The 20,208-nt window shown below is 47.7% G+C and overlaps 1 protein-coding gene across 1 annotated transcript in view; it reads right to left on the reverse strand.

Moving 5' to 3' along the window:
• Window positions 1-20,208, reverse strand: part of CACNA2D3 (calcium voltage-gated channel auxiliary subunit alpha2delta 3) — a 982,973-nt gene that overhangs the window by 514,261 nt on the left and 448,504 nt on the right. Inside the window, exon 8 of the mRNA XM_004702433.2 lies at window positions 1,277-1,408. Within this exon, the coding sequence (XP_004702490.1) occupies window positions 1,277-1,408 (132 nt within the window). The remainder of the gene's footprint in view (window positions 1-1,276; window positions 1,409-20,208) is intronic.

Consider the following 20,208-nt stretch of genomic DNA (forward strand, 5'->3'; position numbering starts at 1 on the left):
GGTGGGCCGGTACTCTCACTGTGCCCCAGGTGGACCGGTACTCTCACTGTGCCCCAGGTGGACCGGTACTCTCACTGTGCCCTAGGTTAAGTAACATCTGAGTCAAATTAGATTTTGCTCTCTGTTCATTGTATGAAGGCAGATTGCAGCTTGGTTACAATGGAGTTTGAATTAGCCCAGTGTTTATTATAATGTTATCTGTCTTTAACAGGATGTTCACTGTTTAAACGTCTGTTGGCAGGAGGAGGAGCAGTGTGTGCATGGCTGAAGACCGCCCCTGGGAACTGCTGAATAGTCTGGCAAAGCAGACACCCGGCAGGCGCGTCTCGGGGGACAGATGCTGGGTGCAGGGCAAATAGCTCCTTGGGGCGGAGGCTGGCGGGCTCTGAGCCTCAGAGGGGGAAGACATCAGGTGCCTAGGCTTACTTAATGAAAACTTAAAAGACTCTACTTAATTGCTCCAAGATTATGCAGGGTGCTTTCTCCTTCTTTTAGGCTGAGCTTGTTAATTTCTACAGCTGTGATGTTGGCACAATTGCAGCCCCGAGTCCTGTTTTCACAACTTGTAAGCAAAATTAAAGTTTCCCTTTTTAATTAAAATTCAAACCAAGCTAGAGTTAACATCTTATTGCAGAGCAGAGGCCTAGGAAGGCCCCTTAGAAACACCTGCTGCGAAGGCAGGCTGGACAAACTCTCCACAGTGCACCTGCATGGGGGCTGGGGAGGGCCAGTTCAGCTTAGGGTAGTTCAACCTCTTTCCCAGTGTGAATAAGTTCGGGGACGGTGGGAGGGGAGCGGGAGAGGGGTGTAGGGAGGGTGCAAGTTCACGATGTCCCTTTCTTACCGGCTTTGGCCAACAGTTAACTCTGGGAGCGCCTTTCCCAAGAAGAGCGGTAGTAGCAGCCATAGCAACACCTCCAGACTCTAGTCCGCAGGATCAACATGGAACATCTCACACCCCAACCCTCTCTCGCGTGTGGTGATGACTCAGAATTTCTCTATTAAGAGAGATGCTGAGGCTGCACCCAGGGCCAGAGGAAAAGAGTCAGGTGCTCAATGACAATGCCCACTGTGGCTGAGAAGGATGGAGGGGAACAGGAGTCACAGGCACCACATGGACCCCCTGGTCCTTTGCCCCACCTCCAAAAGACTGGAGCTTACTCTTCCATTTGCTCCAGCGAGTCCGTGGAGGAAATGCTAAGCCTGCACTAGAGAAGGGGAAAGATGGCAGCGCCAACGTTCTGAATGGTGATAATGCTCCGCTCCGGGCACTTACCTGGATATTGTCTAAAAAAACCCTTTGCACTTCCAAAGTACTGCCAGATGAGAGATGGGTCTCGGTCAAAGTTATCTACAAAAACTTTGTTCAGGGATTCAGACCAGTAAACTCCATTGACAATCGCAGGGTCTGGGGGGAAAAAAAGAAGGAAAAAGAGTCGTGTTACACACCAAAATGAAAGGAAGCCAAAGCAGCCGGCATTGCACCTGCTCAGCAGGTATCAGCAGGAGGGCCACCTGGAAGGAGGCTCTAAAGCAGTGGTTCTCAGCCTTGCTCATGCCGTGACCCTTTCATAGTTTCTCATGTTGTAGTGCCCGACCCCCAACCATAACATTATTTTCCTTGCTACTTCATCACTGTCATTTTGCTACTGTTATGAATCGGGCAATCCCTGTGAAAGGGTGGTTCAAGGGGTCGCGACCCACAGGTTGAGAATCACTGCTCTAAAGGAAGCCACAGCAGTCTCCACCGACAGTTCTGTATTTGAAAGGCACCGATCTCCCTTTGCGTCTGTGACAGCCCACTCTGATGAGCCTATTTGGAAACGATGCCACACTAAATAGCACGCCTTATTTACAAACAATATTGTCATGTGTTCTGGGTTGGTGAGAGTTTACACAACATGTTAGGTTCACCTATCACAATTTTCAAACAAAGTGACATTTGTTCTACATCCTATACTCTGTCGACATTCTCCCTGTGGTTCCTTTCCCAGCACTCTTGAATCCCGGCCTGCTGTCTTCTCATGTGGGGTTTTGGATTGTATATTGACCTTTTGAACTCGTGGCAGATGCTTCTTCATAAAGCATTGATCTAAGCAGAAATGCACTTAATCTCTTACACACCATCATTCTACTTTTCTAGGAAAAGGTGGTCTCTTGGGGTAGTTTGGACTCAGTGTTTGAAGAGTGTCACAGGGGATAATCTCAAGTAGTCCTCGGGTATCTGTGACCCAGTGAGTCTGACCATTTTTAAGAACTTAACTTTTGTTCTTCACTTTTCTCCCATCCTAACCAGGATCAGCTGTTGAGTCCCAAGACAGGAGGGTCAGTGCTGGTCAGAGAGCACCATCTAGTTGTGGCCGTAAGACAGCTGGGGCTGTGGTTCTTAGAGAATATCAACCTTGTAGACTTGGTTTCTTCTCTGTGAGTTTGGTTACTGTAGAACTCCTTTGTTCCTGATGCAGAGACCAAGAGTTGCGTCTTCGATGAACGTATGTGCCTGCCTGTTTTTGCTGCACTCATTTCTGACTCCGAGCGACGCTGTGTACAACAGAAGGAAACACTGCTCGGCCCTATGCCGTCCTCACAACTGTTCTTCGGGTTGACCCACTGTTGCAGCCACTGTGTCTGTCCACCTTACTCAGGACCTTCCTCCCGTGAAGTGGCCCCCCAACTTTACCCAGCAGGCCCTTCTCCAGGCCCGCATCCCTCCTGGCAACGTGTCCAGAGTACACGAGATGAGGTCTCCATGTCCTGCCCTCTAAGGGGCGCTCTGGCTCTCATTCTTCCCGGGCAGATTCGCTTCTTCTGTTGGCAGTCCGGGGTGCTTTCGGGAGACTTCACCAGCACCGTCACTCACATGCACAGACTCTTCTTTGGTCTTCCCTATTCCATGCGAAACAGACATCAGAGGCGATTAAAAAGACCATGGCTTACGTCAGGAGCAACTTAGCCCTCAGCGTGACCTCCTTGCTTTTTAACCATTTAAAGAGGTCTCGTGCAGATTTACCTAATGCAAAGCATCATTTAATCTCTTAACAGACTGCCATGATCATTGATTTGCGCTCCAGCAAGACAAAATCCTTAACAACTCCAACCTTTTCTTCATTTCTTGTGATGTTACCTAATTAGTCCGGTGGCAAGAAGCTTGGTCTTCTTTACATTGAATTGTGGTCCAGACTGAAGGCTGCAACCTTTGATTTCATCAACAAGGGCTGCAAGTCATCCTTACTTTCAGCCAGTTGTGTTATATGCACATCACTGGCTGTTAATAAACCTTCCTCCAACCCTGATGCCACATTCATTTTCATACAATCCCGTTTCTCTGATGATTCCCTTAACAGACAAATTACACAATTACTCAGTGAGAGCACACAAGCCTGATGCACAGCCTACCTGAAGTGAAACCATGCAACATGCCCTGGCTCTGCTGGGCCAGCTGCCATCTACGTGATCTAGATCCACCAGAGCTCCCAGAATCCACTGAAGTAAGAGACTTGGCTGGTTGGGTTGCCTTGGGGCCTGGGAACTTGCTGTGGGGCGAGAAGCAGTGCTCTCCCAGAAGCGGCTTGTGCCACTGACCAACGGTCAAGGCGACCCTGTCAGCAAGTGTTCCTGTTCTCCCGCTTTAAGAGAACTGGGTGAGATTCGAGTCGAAGTCGTGTTGCCGGGAAGTGCAGGGGGGGGGGGGGGGGGGGGGGGGGGGGGGGGGGGGGTTGTCCATGGTTTTCCTAGATGCACTTCTATTTCACGTATGCTTTTCAAAAGTCTCTGTTAGCAAGTCACATCAGGAGTCTCACCTAGTGAAAGGAGTTGACGGCACCCTCCTAGCTGTAGGAAACCAAGGAAAGGTTTTCATGCCTGCATTTTCATTTGAAGAGATCACCCTTCCTCCTGAGCTCTGCCATTGGGTCTGCTCTACCGGACTAAATTAGATTCAAATCGTGTTTACTAATGTCTACTCTGTGCGGCAATGCCCAACAATCCAGCTTAGTGACCTGAAAAACAGGGCAGCATGGTCATTTCTCCCAGTGTTCCTGTCCATTCCATGTCAACTTTTCCTTCATGTTAGTCAGTATGAAGAACTGGAATATTAAGCACTGCCTCCCGCCTTCTTGACCTGCTGGGGAGAAGAAATTCCCTCTCATGCCAGTCAAGAATTCCTCACATGGGCAGCTTTTAGAGAAACAGACTCCGAGCAGATGCTTGGAGAGTAAGAGTCCCACACCACCTCTGCAATAAAGTTGTAGTTTTTATGTGCAGAGCAGCCCATACATCCCTGATCTGTCTTTGCAATGCATCTTGGAGACCGAAAACAAATCACTTTTGTAGTTCAGTCCTTTATTCTGCCCAGGTGGCTGTTCTCTCCAGGGCTCTGCCTTCAGGCGGGCACTCAGCTGCCTGGAAAGATTTGTGGTGCAGATGGCTGAGACCATCTCCGCAATCCCTCCGCTCAGTCCCGGCCCTCCCACGCCGGCTCCTTTCAGTGCTGTGTAAAGCAGGCAGCCCTTCCTACCCTCTCACTCCCTTCGTGCTGAGGAAATGCGCTCAGGTGACAGTGCGTTCTCCTGGGTCTCCCTGAGGTGAGCAGCCACCTGGGTTCAAGTAAATGAGGGATACAAACCACTTAGCACAGGAACTGGCACATACGAAAGGCCGCAGACGCCCCCACTCTGTCAGTTCCCTGCACTGTGGCACCTGCACGCTCACATGATGGTGAGTCATGCCATGTATTTCATATATCAATAAGGTCAATCATGGCGAACAGGTTTCAGAGAAATTTCCAGATTAAAATGGTCTAAGAAGAAGGTAGGTCTACTTCTAAAAGTTAGCCAATCAAAAAATCCCTATGAAGCCTAACCAATATTGTCTGGTATAATGCTGGAGACTAAGCTGCTAGGTTAAAAGTCACTCAGAATGCACAGTGGCGGCAGCACTAAAATCTAGCTTCCTTGTGATCATGGAAAGGAAGCCAGACCAGGGAAGACTTTATCTTGCTGTATGTGGGGTTGCCATGGGTCAACCCAAAGGAAACTAATGACGATGCTGTCCAATCCAAAGGAGCTGTGACCGACCCCACACATTAACAAATAACAACTTTGGGCCCCCAGAAGAGCTCCCAACACCCACTCCTGCTTTCTGAACACAGGATGGTAATCAACACCCTGCTCGTGCAGCTCTGGAGGCTCCATATATGCTCGAGGACCAATGCCTAGTCCCAGCGCCGTGGGGAGCCCCGAGACCCCCACCCAAGGAAACTCAGCTGTGTGTCCACTAACAGATACTGTTCTACCTCGGCCTCTTCCTCCCTTCTTCTAATTCACAGGGAAAAGAATTTGCGATGATTGTGCTATGCATTTATTCATTCAACCAGTATTTATTGATCATGCCTATCATAGTAGACATTCAGTAGTGAAAGAGACAGTGATGCTGACACTTCAGTCTGAGGAAGAGAGAAACAAAGGGCCAATAAACGAGAATGTCCAACAAGCATAGGTGTGATGAAGAACATAAAAAGGGATCCTGGGAAAGAGATCTCCCATCTGTGGCTGTGCTGTGGCAAGGGGTAGGTGGGTGGGAGATGTTACTTAAACGGGGTGATTGGAAATGATCTCAGAGAGGAGTCCAAACAGGAAAAATAATTCAGTGCCATGTGAAAGCAGGGCTGGCTGGCAATCTACACCACGGAAGCCCAGCCATCACCACCCTCTCTGTCTCAGGTGGATGTACTGTGCTGGTCTGTGTACTGCTCTGATGCTGGAAACTATGCGACTATTAATTCAAATGCCAGCAGGGTAACAAATCACGAGCAGATTTCAGTAGCACTTCCAGATGAAGACAGACGACAAAGAATAGCGAAAAACCTGACCCACGGCAGCAGACTACTGTGAAATGTACAGCCCAAAGCCGAGCCCTCAGGTTGGAAGCCACTCAAAATACGACTGAGGCAGAGCTTACTCCCCAAAGTGGAACTGACTTTATGGACTTGGAGGGAGTCGAGGTTTGGGACCTTCAGTAGCTGATTAAGTTTGCCTCAAAATGAGAAGAAATGGCTTGGAATAAATATTCAAAATTTAAAAGTGGACTGCACAAAGGATGTTGAATATAGGAAAATTAGACATTATCCAAAGTGAGATGGGGCACATAAAGATGGAGCTGCTCCAGCATTAGAGAGCTAAAGCAGAGTAGCACTGGCCATCGAAAGTCCAATCAGACAGCTTGCTGTGCTGGGAATGACAAACTCACGAGGACTGGCATTACATTCACCATCAAAAAGAACATGCCATGCTCTGCCTTGAGGCGCAATGCTGTCTGTACAGATCAAGAGAAAGACATAGAGAGTTGGACATAGGCATAGAGACAGAGATACTGTATATGCTCGAGTATAAGCCAACCCGAGTATCAGCGGAGGCACCTGGTTTACCACAACTGCACAAAAAATGTGCTGAAAAAACCTGGCTTATACTCAAGTGTATATGGTGCTTTGATTGTTGAAATCAATTCATTCCAAATTCATGCTCAAAGCCCCAAAGGCTCGAGAACTGAATATCTCTTTTCCATAAGAAATGGAGAATCCAAGCATTGGTTTTATGAAATCGTGTTTCCAGTACTTTAACCACAATGAAGGCTTGTAGCATCTTGTGTTTCACTCTGTCTGAGAGCTACCACCATCCAGTTGTTTCTACTTATCCAGATTAATTGTGACTTTTCAACCTCTTCAAGGGCCTGCATTTGTTGTTTGGAAATGAACAATGTCACTCCTTTGGCTATATTGGCCATTCTAATCACATTTTTTATGTTGATAACATGTGGTAGTTACTCAATCTCATGCCAACTTGAAGATAAATAAAAATGTAGGGGTGGAGTCTAGCCTGCCAATCAGGTCACAGCCTGATGGTGACTCCTTATGGGCCTGGCCCTCTCATATGGAGGGCCCTGGGAACCTCCCCTTCTATCTCTGCCTTCACCTTCCTGCTTGCAAGCCACTCTGAGACCAGGAGATGCATCCACCACCATTGTATCCATGGGACTTTGGCCCACTGACCTGTGATAGTCCTACACTCTTGTGTCATTGCTTGTGGATGTTTGAGTCTGAGGAAGGACTTATGGACTACTGTGGGACAGATGTACTTGAGTTGGCTGGGCTGGGATGTTTTCCTGATATAAAGCTCTTTCTTACACACATGAAGGGGGTACCAAGAACACCCCAGAATTACGGTGAGCATTGAGCAACTCGCTCTAAGTTAGTGCACCCAGCAGCGTCGCCTGGGAAGGTTCTCTCTGGTTCCAGTGAATTTTTTTGTTAAAGCAGTTTCGCTTGAGCCTCATTTTTGTGTTAGTCGAGTTCAGAGAACCCAGCATGCAGCTGTGAAATTTTGTTTCCTGCTTGAGAAAAATGCTGCACAAACTGTTGTGATGTTGAACACAGCTTACAAGGACAGTGCTATGGGAAAAACTCAAGTGTATGGGTGGTCTTCACGTTTCAAAAAAGGAGAAATGTTGATTGATAATAAACCTTTCTGGATGTCCGTCAACTTCCCCAGTGGGCGAAAATGTCCACTCAATGCATTTGGAGCTTGTTCCACAAGGCTAACCTGTTCATCAAGCTTTCTACTTAAGAGGGTCTGAAAAGACAGTGTAACAGTGCACAACAGAAAAGTGTGATTAGTGGCAGATGGAGGACTGGTTTTGTCACCATGGCAATGCACTTCTTCATGCAGCCACCTCAGTGTGGCAGCTTTGGGCGAAAACCAGCATGCCTCTCTTGCTCCTGCACCTGACTCACCTGAGCGCCCTCGATGCACCTCTTTTTGTTGCACAGATGAAGAGGGCCAGGAAAGGCTGCAATCTGAAGAAGTAGAAGTGGTGAAGCAAGACCAAGGGAGGTGCTGTCAGCCATCCGAAAGGGTGAGTTTGGAAAAGGTTTCCAAGAAGGGAATCACAGATTTGACCAATGTGTTAGGTGTAATGGACAGTTCTTTGAAAGTGACCAGGTTGTTTGGTTAAAAAAAAAAAAGTAAATACATAGCTTTGAAAAAAAATTTCCATTTTTGGGGGGGTACCCCTTTTATATGAGTGTCACTGGATTTGTTTCTCTGGTCAACCCAGCCTAGCACATAATGTCAACACCATGTTGTATTGAGCAGCCAAATTAGACAAGTGGTGACCGATTCAGATCTCACAATAATTCCTGTCTTAAACTCCATCGTGATTCCCACGTGGTTCTCTCAGCTGGACAGCTGTCATCACTAACTTAGTGATCATATTTTCTGCAAATGATAGGCACAAAAAAAAGCACGACGATGAATAGTTCAACACATTCACACAAACACTATCTCTGCCTGGTGGGAGCAGCACTCAGACTGAGGAGCCGCCCCCTGGGCTGGCCGCAGGCTTGTGTGTAACTCACTCTCAGTGCATGCAGGCTGCATCCAGTGGGTTTTCAGCTCAACTACGGAGCAGACTTATGGACAGTTAGCAGATTTTTTAGTTTTAACTTTGCTGTTCCTGTAGTGGAAAGTTCGATTTTGGAGCTGTTCGACAGCTGAGTGTCACTGTGTATGCCTACAGAGAAGTCCAGTCACTATAATTATTCAAATTTATGCACCAACCATTAGACCCAGTGATAAAGAAAATGAAGCATTCTACCAACTTCTTCTATCTGAAACTGATACAACATGCAACAAGGCATCCTCATGATTACTAGCAATTGAAACACACAGGTTGGAAATGAAGAGGAAGGAACAAGAACTATCAATTCTGTCTTCAGATAGATCTTGGCTCACAACGTTTTGATGGAGTCACATTCTTGCGTGCCTTCCTCTTTTTTGTTGCCTCTAACTTTGTCCTTCTCCGGGCACCAGTTTCTCCTGACATCTCTAGCGCAGCAGAGACAGTCTCCCTGTTCTTTGATCTAAGGAGCATTCTGCTGGTACTTCTTCCAAGACAGATTTGTCTATTCTTTTGTCAGTCCCCAGTACTTCCAATAGTCCTTGCCAGCACCAGAATTCAAATGCTTCCACTCGTCCTTGTTCTTCCTTAGCCAATGTTCAACTTTCAATGCTGAGTAATTGCCTGAAAAGACCATGGCTTGGGTCAGGTGCACCTCGCTCCTCAAAGTCATTGCTTTGCTTTGCAACACTTGTGCCACTGATTCACCAAATAAAACACATCCATCATTTGATCCCTTCACTGTGGCTTCCATGAGAACTGACTTTGGATCCAAGGAAGGAAGAAGAAATTCTTGACAACTTCAGCATGTTCTTACTTATCACGGTGTTACCTCTTGGTCCAGTTGTGAGGATTCTGATTTTCTTTACATAGAATTGTAGTCCACACTGAAAGCTGCAATTCCTTGATTTTCTTCAGCAAGTGCTTCATGTGCTCCTCAGTTTCAGCAAGCAAACTTGCGTCATCTGCATATCAAACGTTGTAAACAAACATCCAATTGTTTCCTCCAATCCCGATGCCATACTCTTCTTCATATAACGCAGCTTCTCTGCTTATTTGCTCAACACACAGCATGGTGAGTGGACACACCCTGTGCATACTTTCCTGATACCAAGCCATGCGGTATCCCTTGTTCTGTTCACACAACTGACTCTTGATCCATGTGCAAGTTCCAAATAAGTACAGGAAAGTGTTTTGGAATTCCCATTCTTCCCGAGAATGATCCATAGTTTGTCACGATTCACACAGTTGAATGCTTTTGCACAGCTCACAAAACACAAGTACATTTTCTGGTATTCTCTCCTTTCAGCCAAGATCCCTCTGAGGTCAACAATGACATCCTTTGTTCCACATCCTCCTCTGAATCTGGCCTGAGCCCCGCGGGGGCAGCTGCCTGTACATGTACTGCTGCAGCCACTGTTGGATGATTCTCAGCAAAATTGTACTTGCACGGGATATAAATCATACTCTTCTGTGATTGCCACATTCTGTTGGGTCACTTTTCTTTGAAGTGGGTACACTCAGTAAGCCAAGTGGCTGTCTTCCAAATTCCCTGAGATAGGTGAGTGAGTGCTTCCAGTGCTTCATCAGCTTGTTGAAACACTTCAACTGGTGTTCCATCAATCCCTGGAGCCTTGTTTTCAGCTAATGCTTTCAGTGCAGCTTGGATTTCTTCCTTCAGCACCATAGGTTCTTACTCATAGGCTACTTCTGGAAAGGGTTTCGTGTTAACTATTCTTTTTAGTATAGTGACCCTGTGTATCCTTTCCATCTTCCTAAGGTGTTTCCTGCATCAGTCAATATTTTGCCCATAGAAAATTTCAATATTGCAATTCAAGGCTTGAAAATATATACTTAGTTCTTTCTGTTTAAGAAATGTAGAGCACGTTATTCTAGGTCTCTGCAAACTTCCTTATAATATTTGACTTTGTCTTTCAAGCTGCCCTTTGAAAGTTTCTGCTCAGCTCTTTGACTTCTCCATCTCTTCCACGGCCTCAGCTACTCTATGATTAAGTTTCAGAATCTCTTCTAACATACAAGTTGATATTTTCTTTCTTTCCTGTCTTTTTAACGTCTTTCGATTTCTTCATGGATATTCGTGATGTCATCCCACAGCTCAGTAGGCCTTCTGACATTCGTGTTCAATGGGTCAAATCTGTTCTTGAACTGGTCTCTAAATTCAGGTGGGATATTGTCAAGGTTATATCTTGGTTCTCGTGGACTTGTTTCAGTTTTCTTCAGCTTCCACCTGAACTTACATGCGAGACATTAGAGAAGAGGGTGACAAGTACAGTCCAGGTCACACGTGGCCGAGAGCTGACAATAAATGAGTGCTGGACGGGCTGTGGAGCTGGGGGCTGGGCCCGGACTCTCTCCAGGCTGTGAGTCAGCATTCGTGCACCTGGTGCTTTGGCAGCTGTACCGCCAGCCCCTCCGGGGAGGAAAGCTGAAGTTCTCTGTTCTCACAACGATGCATTGTTAGGAACCCATCCGGGCAGTTCTACTCGGTCCCCCAGGGCTGGTGTGAGTCAGAATTTACTGAATGGCAGTGAGCTCTTTCCTTTGGGGTGTTGGTTAGGGTTTCATGTGTGCCAGGCATGTCCCAGCTGTGGAAAACGCCTCTCTCTTTTCAGTCCCTGCCTGCCCACCTGTGGTTGACTGCTGCCGAGTAGGACCACACAGCGAGCAATGCCTGCATGCTACCGCCCAGCTCCCTCTGCCTTGAAGGAGGGCCTTGTTGATGCCGAGAGAGGTCGGCTCAGGACCACTTAGACACAGACACCCACCTCACCCACCATGGGGAGCAAAACTGAAAGCATCTCGAACCATTCAACCACCAAGCATTTAAAAATGTGGTTCTTTGAGGTGCCTCCCGGGGGTACAGACGGCAAGCATGCACAGCGGTGAGGAGAAGGCCTGGAGGGTCCAGTCCATGCAGGGATGGGCCTCGGAAGAAAGTCCTGGCGGTCTGCTTGCAGAAAGTCTGCGGAGCTCAGCTCTGCTCTCTTACCCTCAGGGCTGCCACCGGCCTAACGCGACTCAACGACAGCGGGGTTTGACACGGTCACTGAAACCTTTGCAAGGGCCACGCAGAAAGAACGATTGAGCAGCGAGCTGACATCCTGGCATGTCACGCACATCAAAGGACAACACCCAGTTAGAGAGTGTAGAGAGCTGTCATCATTTAGTAAGGAGCCATTCCCGATGTTCATTCGGAACGTCTCCTCTCATTTTAACCTTTCAGTAGAGAGAAAGAAATTGAAACATTCCTCCCTTCCATCTTCAGGACAGGCCTGGCCCTCAGTAAAATATGATTTTGTGGGCCTGCCATCTGGACTGATGCTATCAGCTTTTTATTGATATTTAATATAAACACAGCCTGGAGGCTAGCAGGTACCTTGACAGGGTCTGAAATAAAATTGGCAGAGAATTGAACAAATGCGTGTAGCAATTAAGGAGCTGTCACGGATACTGCTGGTGCAAAGACAGAGTGCTTCAAGCGGGTCCCAGGAGGGCGGGCCGGAGCTGCGGCAGAGACTCAGGAGCAGAGGGTTGGTGGGAGGGACACAAGATTGTAGGATCTCCACATCACATCGCCACTGCAGCGGGAGTTGCGGCAGGAAGGCAGAGGGCTAGTGGGAGAGACACGCTATTCTAGGATCTACACATCACATCGCCACTGCAGTGGACTTGCTGCCAGCCCAAAAAACATAAGCAGGAGGATAAGGGGGTAATGATCAGGAAAAAGAGGGGTGCGGGGCCCAGTTTCAGTTTGGTATTTGTCTTCACCTCTCACAGGCTGGGTGCCATCTCTGCCGACAGGTTTACCTGGCTCTGCAAAGAGGTCAGGGGAGAGGACATTGGGCTGGGAAAAATGTCTGCAAAATGCATGGCTTGCCACATCCCACCCAGCCTGACACAACGGCTTGTAGGTAAGACAGAGAAGGTGGTAACAGGTGAGCTCTGGGGGAGGAAGGAGTGGCGGGAGAAAGAGCAAGCTGGAGGGCAAGGTCAAAGCGAAGGAAGAGGCCTTTGGTGGCGGCCTCACAAAAGAGCTCCAAAGCATGCCTTTGTGTTCTGTGCAGTGACCAGTCCCCCACATGCCTTCTCTGATGTCATAGGCCACCTGCTGGTGAGGGTAGGGATGACCCTGGGGCAGTTGGGGCACTTCCCCCCTCCACTGCCAGCCACAGCTTCTCCTGTCACCCTCTGAGTGCAGGGAAGACTGGTGCTTATCAGTCAAAGGGGTAGTGCCCGGGAGCGGAGTGACTGGGGACCACAAAGGATATAGCTTGCAGTGGGGCACCACCTTCGTTGGTTTTCAAAGTCCTGAGAGAGGAGGGGTTCATTTAAATGGGGTGCTCTATGCCATGATGGGGTGCTGGGAGGGCACCGGCAGTAAATGTGACTGAAAGGGTGGGGGCTCCACCAGATCCTTCTGAAGAAATGCCTGGCAACCTTGGTCCCTAAAATCGGGCATCGACTACTCCCCTAGGCAGCACAGTTCGCCCCTGACACACACAGGGTCAGCAGGGGTCAGAACCTATTCAGGGGCCATTGGGAAGGCAGTGGCATAGTAGAGTAAACAACCTTGACCTCCAATTCCCCAGCCCTGAACGAAAAAGGACTTCTGCTCGTCCAGCGCCATCCCTGCAGCACAGCCTGCCAGGGCATTGCTGTGGCCAGGTGCCGCCCAGTCAGCTGTGAGGCAGAGCGACCCTGTGCACAAAGGGACGGGACGGAGACCAGCCTGGTCCTGTGCGCTCCTCACGGCTGCCCCCTGCTGGAGCTCACTGATGCAGCCCCTGGGCTGCCCCCTGCTGGAGCTCACTGATGCAGCCCCTGGGCCGACCGTCTAGCTGAGGGCCTTCCTCCCTTGCACTGCCCCTCGCTTTCCCAAGCACGCTGTCCTTCTCCAGGGACCGGGTCTCCTGACAGCACGTCCACAGTCTGTGAGAAGAAGCTCATCGGGCTTGCCTCTCCTTCTTCCAAGACAGTCCACGGTGCTTTCAATATTCTTCACAAGCACCCTAATGCAAACACATCAGTTCTTCATTGGGCTTCCTTATTGAATGTTCAATATTAAATTCAAACTTGGGTCCTTTCAGTGTGGTGCTGTGAGCACAAAAGACCAAAGTAAATGATGCTGCAGAGAATCACTCACTCATGAGAAAAGGGTGTCTGTACATAATACATACATACATACAGACAGACAGACAGACAGACAGACAAACATGCATAGCTATCTTGGGTTTCCAAGACTGCACATCTTTGCAGGACCAGAAGTTTCCTCTCTCTCCCTTGGACTAGCTGGTGGGTTTGAACCACCAGCCTATGCCAGGCTTACCCCACGGCACCAGCAGAACTCCACATCTAGCTTAGGAGCCATGAGCTCAGACAGACCTCGGTAGAGGCCGAGAGCCACCTATACACATGTGGGCTCAATCTAGTCACATGTCCTCCTGTCTCACATATCATCCAGGGCTGCTTGCATGCAGGTGTGGAAACACTGGATTGTTGGCCCTTAAGCATGAAGGATTCATGTCATTATGCGTTTCACACAGTTGGAGGCGTGTCACCAACACATCGAGCTCTGGCCATGCAGGTTTTACTGTTCGGATGAAGCTCATGGATGTCAGTGGAACTAAGGCATGTATGACTTTGACACAAAGCACCAGGCAATCACACAGGTACTGAGCAGAAGGAGGGTCTGACTAAAGTCATGAATGTGGCCTCTGAGCGACTCAAAACAAAACAAAACTCACTGCCATCCAGTCGATTCCAACTCACCCCAGCCCTACAGGACAGGGTAGAACTGCCGGGGGTAGGGTGGGGTGGGGGTGGGGGATCCGAGACTGTGATTCAGAGCTGCCGTCTCCTGGTGCAGCGGGTGGATTCGGACTGCTGACCTTGCAGTTTGTACCGATTACCCCACCAGGGCTGGGGAAAACCCAGCTCCCAGTGACTGAAAACAATAATGTTCTGCAGGGTCTCCCACAAGACCTTCCTTCCTTCCGCAGTGACTCCAATCCCAAACCTTGCCAGGGTCCAGACCAGGATAGCTTAGCAAGGAGCATGGTGTTTTCAAAAAGCAAGTACAGTACCCACACCACATAATTAGTGCAACACGAAACTTCCCCTCGTCTTCCTGTTCAGAACACGATATGCTCCTGAAGCCATTCATGTCCCATAATGAAAAGGCTCACGTGGCCCCACTATAAAAGGCACTTCTCGCTCTACTTGCCCGGGAGAGTGCATTCAGGATTTAGAAGCAGGCCTGAGAACCCACAGGAACATGCTCCAAGCAGCAGAGGCACCCTCTCTGCCAGTTCATCACAGGAACGATGCACCCCCCACAGCCCTGTGGAGAAAGCCAATTTCAGGCTGAGGTGATTTTGACTGACACAGCACCAGGGGACTGGGTTCGCATAGCTAGAAAATTGTAAGAATTTGCTTTGGATGCCCAATTTCATATACCGATCCACAGGTCATAAACCCTTTAAACTGCACCATTGCAAGTTCGAATTGCTTCCAAACGCCATGATACATAGACGGAATCACGCCAGCTTCCTGCGACTGTTGGCCAACAGCTATTAGGATGGGAGACTCCTGCATTTTTCTCCTGGATTTCACTCACTCTCCAAATCCGCATGTGGACGAGTTCTTTGCCTTGTTAAATGATAGCACTTGAGCCAAACTAAGGGAACTAGTGCTTTCGAGTCTAGGCCTTTGGGAGCTGGGATACACGGACTTCTGAGTGGAAGACACAAGTGTGCCAAGGTCTCCTCCTGTCATCTATGTACTCAGGGAAACTAAAGGGTTTTATCAGGTTACTGATTTTAATTTTAAGTTACTTATAAGCAGAGTTACCATATAATCCATCATCTAAACAGAATCACTTAAAAATCACTTTAAAAAGTAAAATGCAGTCTTAATAATACATAGAGACAGCCCATTCATAACCCACTGTATCTCAGAGAGGATGGGGCTATGTGTGTGTATATGGGTGTGCCTGTGCTGATCTGATATGATGGTGTGCAATTGGCTAACTATAAAATATTAAAGCAAGAAGTAATTGTTCACAATAATACACCAGCTACCTTCTTGGGACACTTTTTGTCCAATCTTTGCACTTAGGACATAAAACCAAAATCCAACTCACTGCCACTGGGTAGCCGCCCACTCAGAGCACCCAGTAGGGCAGGGGAGAACCACCCCTGTGGGCCTCTGAGACTGCAGCTCTCCATAGAAGCACACCGTTTCCTCTTTCTCCCACGGAGCGGCTGGTGGTTTCAAACGACTGACCATGCAGATAGCAGCCCAGCACATAACCACTACAGGGCTCCTGGACTTTTAAATACTGGTTAGCTCTAGATACCAACTCCAGAGGTCAGAAACTCCACTTACCAGGGCAGATTTTTAGTGATGGGAAAAGAAACGAAGAACCAAGATTAATCCGCTAAACTGCCTAAATGGTGATCACTTAAGAGAGAGCTCCCACTGTAATTATGTTAATGAACCCTCTCCTTTGGCAAATTAAGAATCTTTCCAGTTTAAAGAGCCAACTCCAAAACCAACTCCCGGCCATCAGTCACGCTGACTGAGCAGCCATAGAGGATGACAGGTGGAGCCACCTCCGTGAGTTCCAAGACCATAGCTCCTTCCAGGAGCAGGACGCCCATCTTTCGCTCATCGTGTGGTCGGCAGCCCAATGGGTAACCACCACCCCACCGGAGCCCCAAAGAGCCAGCTGCCTGCTCAGAACACCGCAACACGCACAACAGAGCTACAAGAGGGCTGTGGGAAATTACTTTCGAAGCTCTCTGGTACTGGCGCATCCCATTGAAAAGACCACGGTGTAGGATTGATTTGAAGGGTATGTTGTCCCAGGAGTTTCAAATGGTTTCATGAATGATCTGTTTTCTTCTGTGTCTGTTCATTGCTGTTCCTTGTGCATCCTATAGGCTCAGCTTCACCCCCAGACTTCCTCTCGCACACCCCATTCCTCCTCGCTTACAGCAACTCCAGCATCCTCCCAACAGAGCGACAAAAGTGCCGCAGGGCGCACAGTCCTCAAGTCTCCCCATCCGGCCCAGAGGCACCCCCCCCACCCCCCCGTAATGCGTCACAGTCTTGGAAAGGCAAAGGGCCACTTCGACCCTGCCCCAGAGAGACCTGTGGGTCACTACGGGCTCCATGGTGGTGGGACCCAGGGATAGAGTGTTGGATCATGCAGATGTGGTCCATTCATTGACCTTGTCCGGATTGTAAACGCATCTCGGAACTGCTCACCACAAGAGAGGGATAGGGTTAGCTTAAATCTGCCAAAGTTTGCACCTTTGTTCCAGCCAATAGCCACATGCAGGAGCGGATTGCCCAAAGAAACTCTGGGTCCCCTTGGCTGGACAGGGAAGCTAAGGGTACTAAGGAAAGGAGCCTCTGCCCCAAGGTTCTTACGTGGTCACCCCCCCAAAATAAGGGTCAAGTGGTCACTGTGAAATCAGGAGATAAGAGGCAGTAAAAGATATGAAGAGTCTTCACTTTGTATACCCAAAGGGGGCTTCAAAATGTTGTGGGAAATTCCCTGATCTATTCATCCCACATTTCCCTGAACTTTTTAAAGCCCCTTTCTAATTGTATGTGTGCACATACATACATATTTTTAATATGTATGTAGACATATTATATGTATATGCAATATATACACACAATATGTATACATGCTATCCCACACAAACCATATAGATACACACATATATTACTATAAACTAGAGAAATACTGAAGAGCAATATGTACTTAAAACAGATCTCCAAGTTTTTTGAATATTTGTTCTATAAAACATATTATATACTTACCATGTATATAGAGAGATCTTATCTCTTACAATTGAATTAGGGATGACACAGTTTATTAGCATATGGAATCAATAAAAATGCATACTACAGGGTCAATTCAATCCTCTTGAATAACCCAAAGTCTATTTAAGCAGAAAAAGACAAGGGAAGGAAGGCAAGGGAGAAAAACACACACAAACACCCTTTTTCCTTGGAAGCACTGTTGCAATAAAGAATAGAAAACAGTAATAGCTTTTGGGTCTTTAACTTTCTCCAGACATTGTCTTCCAAGCAAGATTTGGCGGGGGGGTCGAGAAGGGGGGCTGAAATGTTTAAAATCTCTCCAAAACTATTAGTAAAAACAATAAGGAAATATAGAACAGATGCACAAAGGCATCTTGGGGGTGAATACATTATAGATCCACAACTGAAAATTCTAAAATCTGCTGGACTGTGCCAAAGAGAAACAGAAGAGAGATCTCATGATAAACAAAATGCAAACTCTGTTTCAAAGACAATCTTGAGGTCTTGAGCCAAAGACGACTCCTGGGTAGTTGCTTATTTCAGACCCTGACGGACCACCTAGCACAAGGCTGTGCTGTCGGGCAGAAACTGCATGGGCAGAGCCCCAGCCCCGTTCCCGAGGTGGCACAAGAGTGAAATGATACATACAGCTTTCAGTAAGAGTCCCTTGGGACTCTTTATCTTCAACTAAACATGGCATTCTTTGGAGTCAGAAGTAGAACTCACCCTCTAAAATAGGTGTTATTATTTCCCTTAAAATTTGTTTTACTGACCCAAAGCCTCACTATTCCCATTGATAACCACTGTGAACATCCTACTGTAAAACCCACTAATCACTCTTCAGTCATGGACCCACACAGTGTTTGTACTAAAGGTGGGCCTATGCTAGTGCCCTCCCCTATAACTGAATTCTTCCTCATTTTGGTCCATGTACCATTTCTCCAGGAGCCTGGGTGATGTCAGCAGTTAGGATCTTAACTACTTGCCAAAAAGTTGGTGTTGTGAGTCCACCCGGAGGTGTCTTTGCAGACAGGCCTGATGATCAGCTTCTGCGAGGTCACAGCTGTGGAAACCCCACGGAGCAGCTCTACTCTGGCACGCACACTGCTGCCAATGGCACCGCAACGAACGGCAACTAGCTTGGGGTGAGTTTACTATGTTGTTTGCTTTCCAATTTGTTTTCTTTTATTTACCAATTCTCCAGTCTATATGCATACTCATTCATGAATAGCAATATAGTATTCTACCTCAAAAAATGAGAAGGAAATAAAATCCCAATCCAAACTAGGGAATGGCATCAGAGCTTACACTGTGAATACCTGGTTCGGCTATATTGCCAATAGAAGCCTATGGATGATAGGGGAAGCCCAAAATCCATGTGCAGGGTCCACACGTGGATTAAGCCTCTGGTGCATTCCCTCTGACCATAGTTGAGGGGTGTGAATAGCCTTGTTATCACACATAGAACATGGTAAAATTAATTACAGCAGACATAGTTAGGTTAAAATGTAATGTCTTATAATTCAATCCCCCTTTTGACCCATTTCAAAGTTGTTTCAGTAAAAACCAACTAGCAAAAAAGTGACGGGGCAATCCACATGGCTGAAGCCTCTGGTGGATCCCCTCTGACAGAGACCAGGGAGGCGGATAGTCTTGCTCTCGTGCCGAGCACACTGGAATATGATGACTGCAGATGCAGTCAGGTTACAACTGAACACATACTTTGATATCCCTTGTGATCCATTTTAAATTTGTTCTAGTTTTTAATCATTTTGTGTTCCTTTCCATTGAGCTTTTCATGTTTTACTTTGTCATTGTTGTCAGCTTTTTAAAAATCAATGTTGTTCTGTATGTGAAATCCAGGATAAGTAAATCTCTAAACAGTAGCTAGATTAGTGGTTCTTGGGGGGATGGCAAGGGAGACTGGGGGAGGCAGTACAGGGAGCTAATAACAATGAGTGCAAGAGCCAAGGAACTGTTCTGAAACAGACTGGGTGATGACTGCACAACTCTTCTTGACGTGATCCAATGATTGTCTTGTCTGGTGCTGCACTGACATGCCAATAGAACTACTAGGCCATGAAGGAAAGGGGGCCGGGTTTATGACTGGGATTTCAGTGACCAAGGTGTGGAGATCTGCTTTAATGCAAACTAATGCCATGTTCTCACAAGGATCAGGAGGAAGGTGTTGATGAGCTCGGCTACAAAGGCTGCATCTTCACTCTAAAGAATGGGCTTGTGTCTGTAAAATGTCCACAATCCCTCCCCCTCACACTGTTCCCTTCCCATCTCTCTCCAATAAAGAGTTGCTACCCCATTGTAAACTGTCCTTCTGAACCAATTTCAGAGTTGAGAGTGTTGAAACAATGGTAAAATCAACCAAACAATACATTCTCATCTACCCTTTGCCCGGCTTCTCCGAATGCTAACATCTTATTTAAGCACTGTGATCAATCAAAGCCAACACACGACCACTAATCCACCACCATCAGCTTCATCTGGGTGGGACACAGGCTAAACATTCAACTACGGGCTGAGATTTGCAGTCTGAACTCACTCCTCACTCACATGCCCCTTGGAGACGAGACATGGCTTGAGATATCTCCCTAAAGGTCAGATCTGCCCTTGCCAACCCCCTGGAGCACCTCTCCTGAGAAGCACAGGACTAGAAACAGCTCAATGGCAACCAGCACCAACACGGTTGCCTAACCTGCTGATCGTCTTTCAGCATCAGTGACGCTGTCCTTCTGCCGGGATCCAATGCGGGGTCATTGTCCAGCCTCCTTCAGGGCCGGATAGTTCCTCAGTCTCTGTCTTCATAACCTTCATGTTGCTCGCTAACTCACACAGCCCTCTGAAGGTCATATGAGAAACAGTATTCCAGGACTCGTAAGACGC

Source organism: Echinops telfairi, unplaced genomic scaffold (genome assembly GCF_000313985.2).
Source record: "Echinops telfairi isolate 266 unplaced genomic scaffold, ASM31398v2 ScPeMD7_31;HRSCAF=116, whole genome shotgun sequence".
Classification (NCBI taxonomy): Eukaryota; Metazoa; Chordata; class Mammalia; order Afrosoricida; family Tenrecidae; genus Echinops; species Echinops telfairi.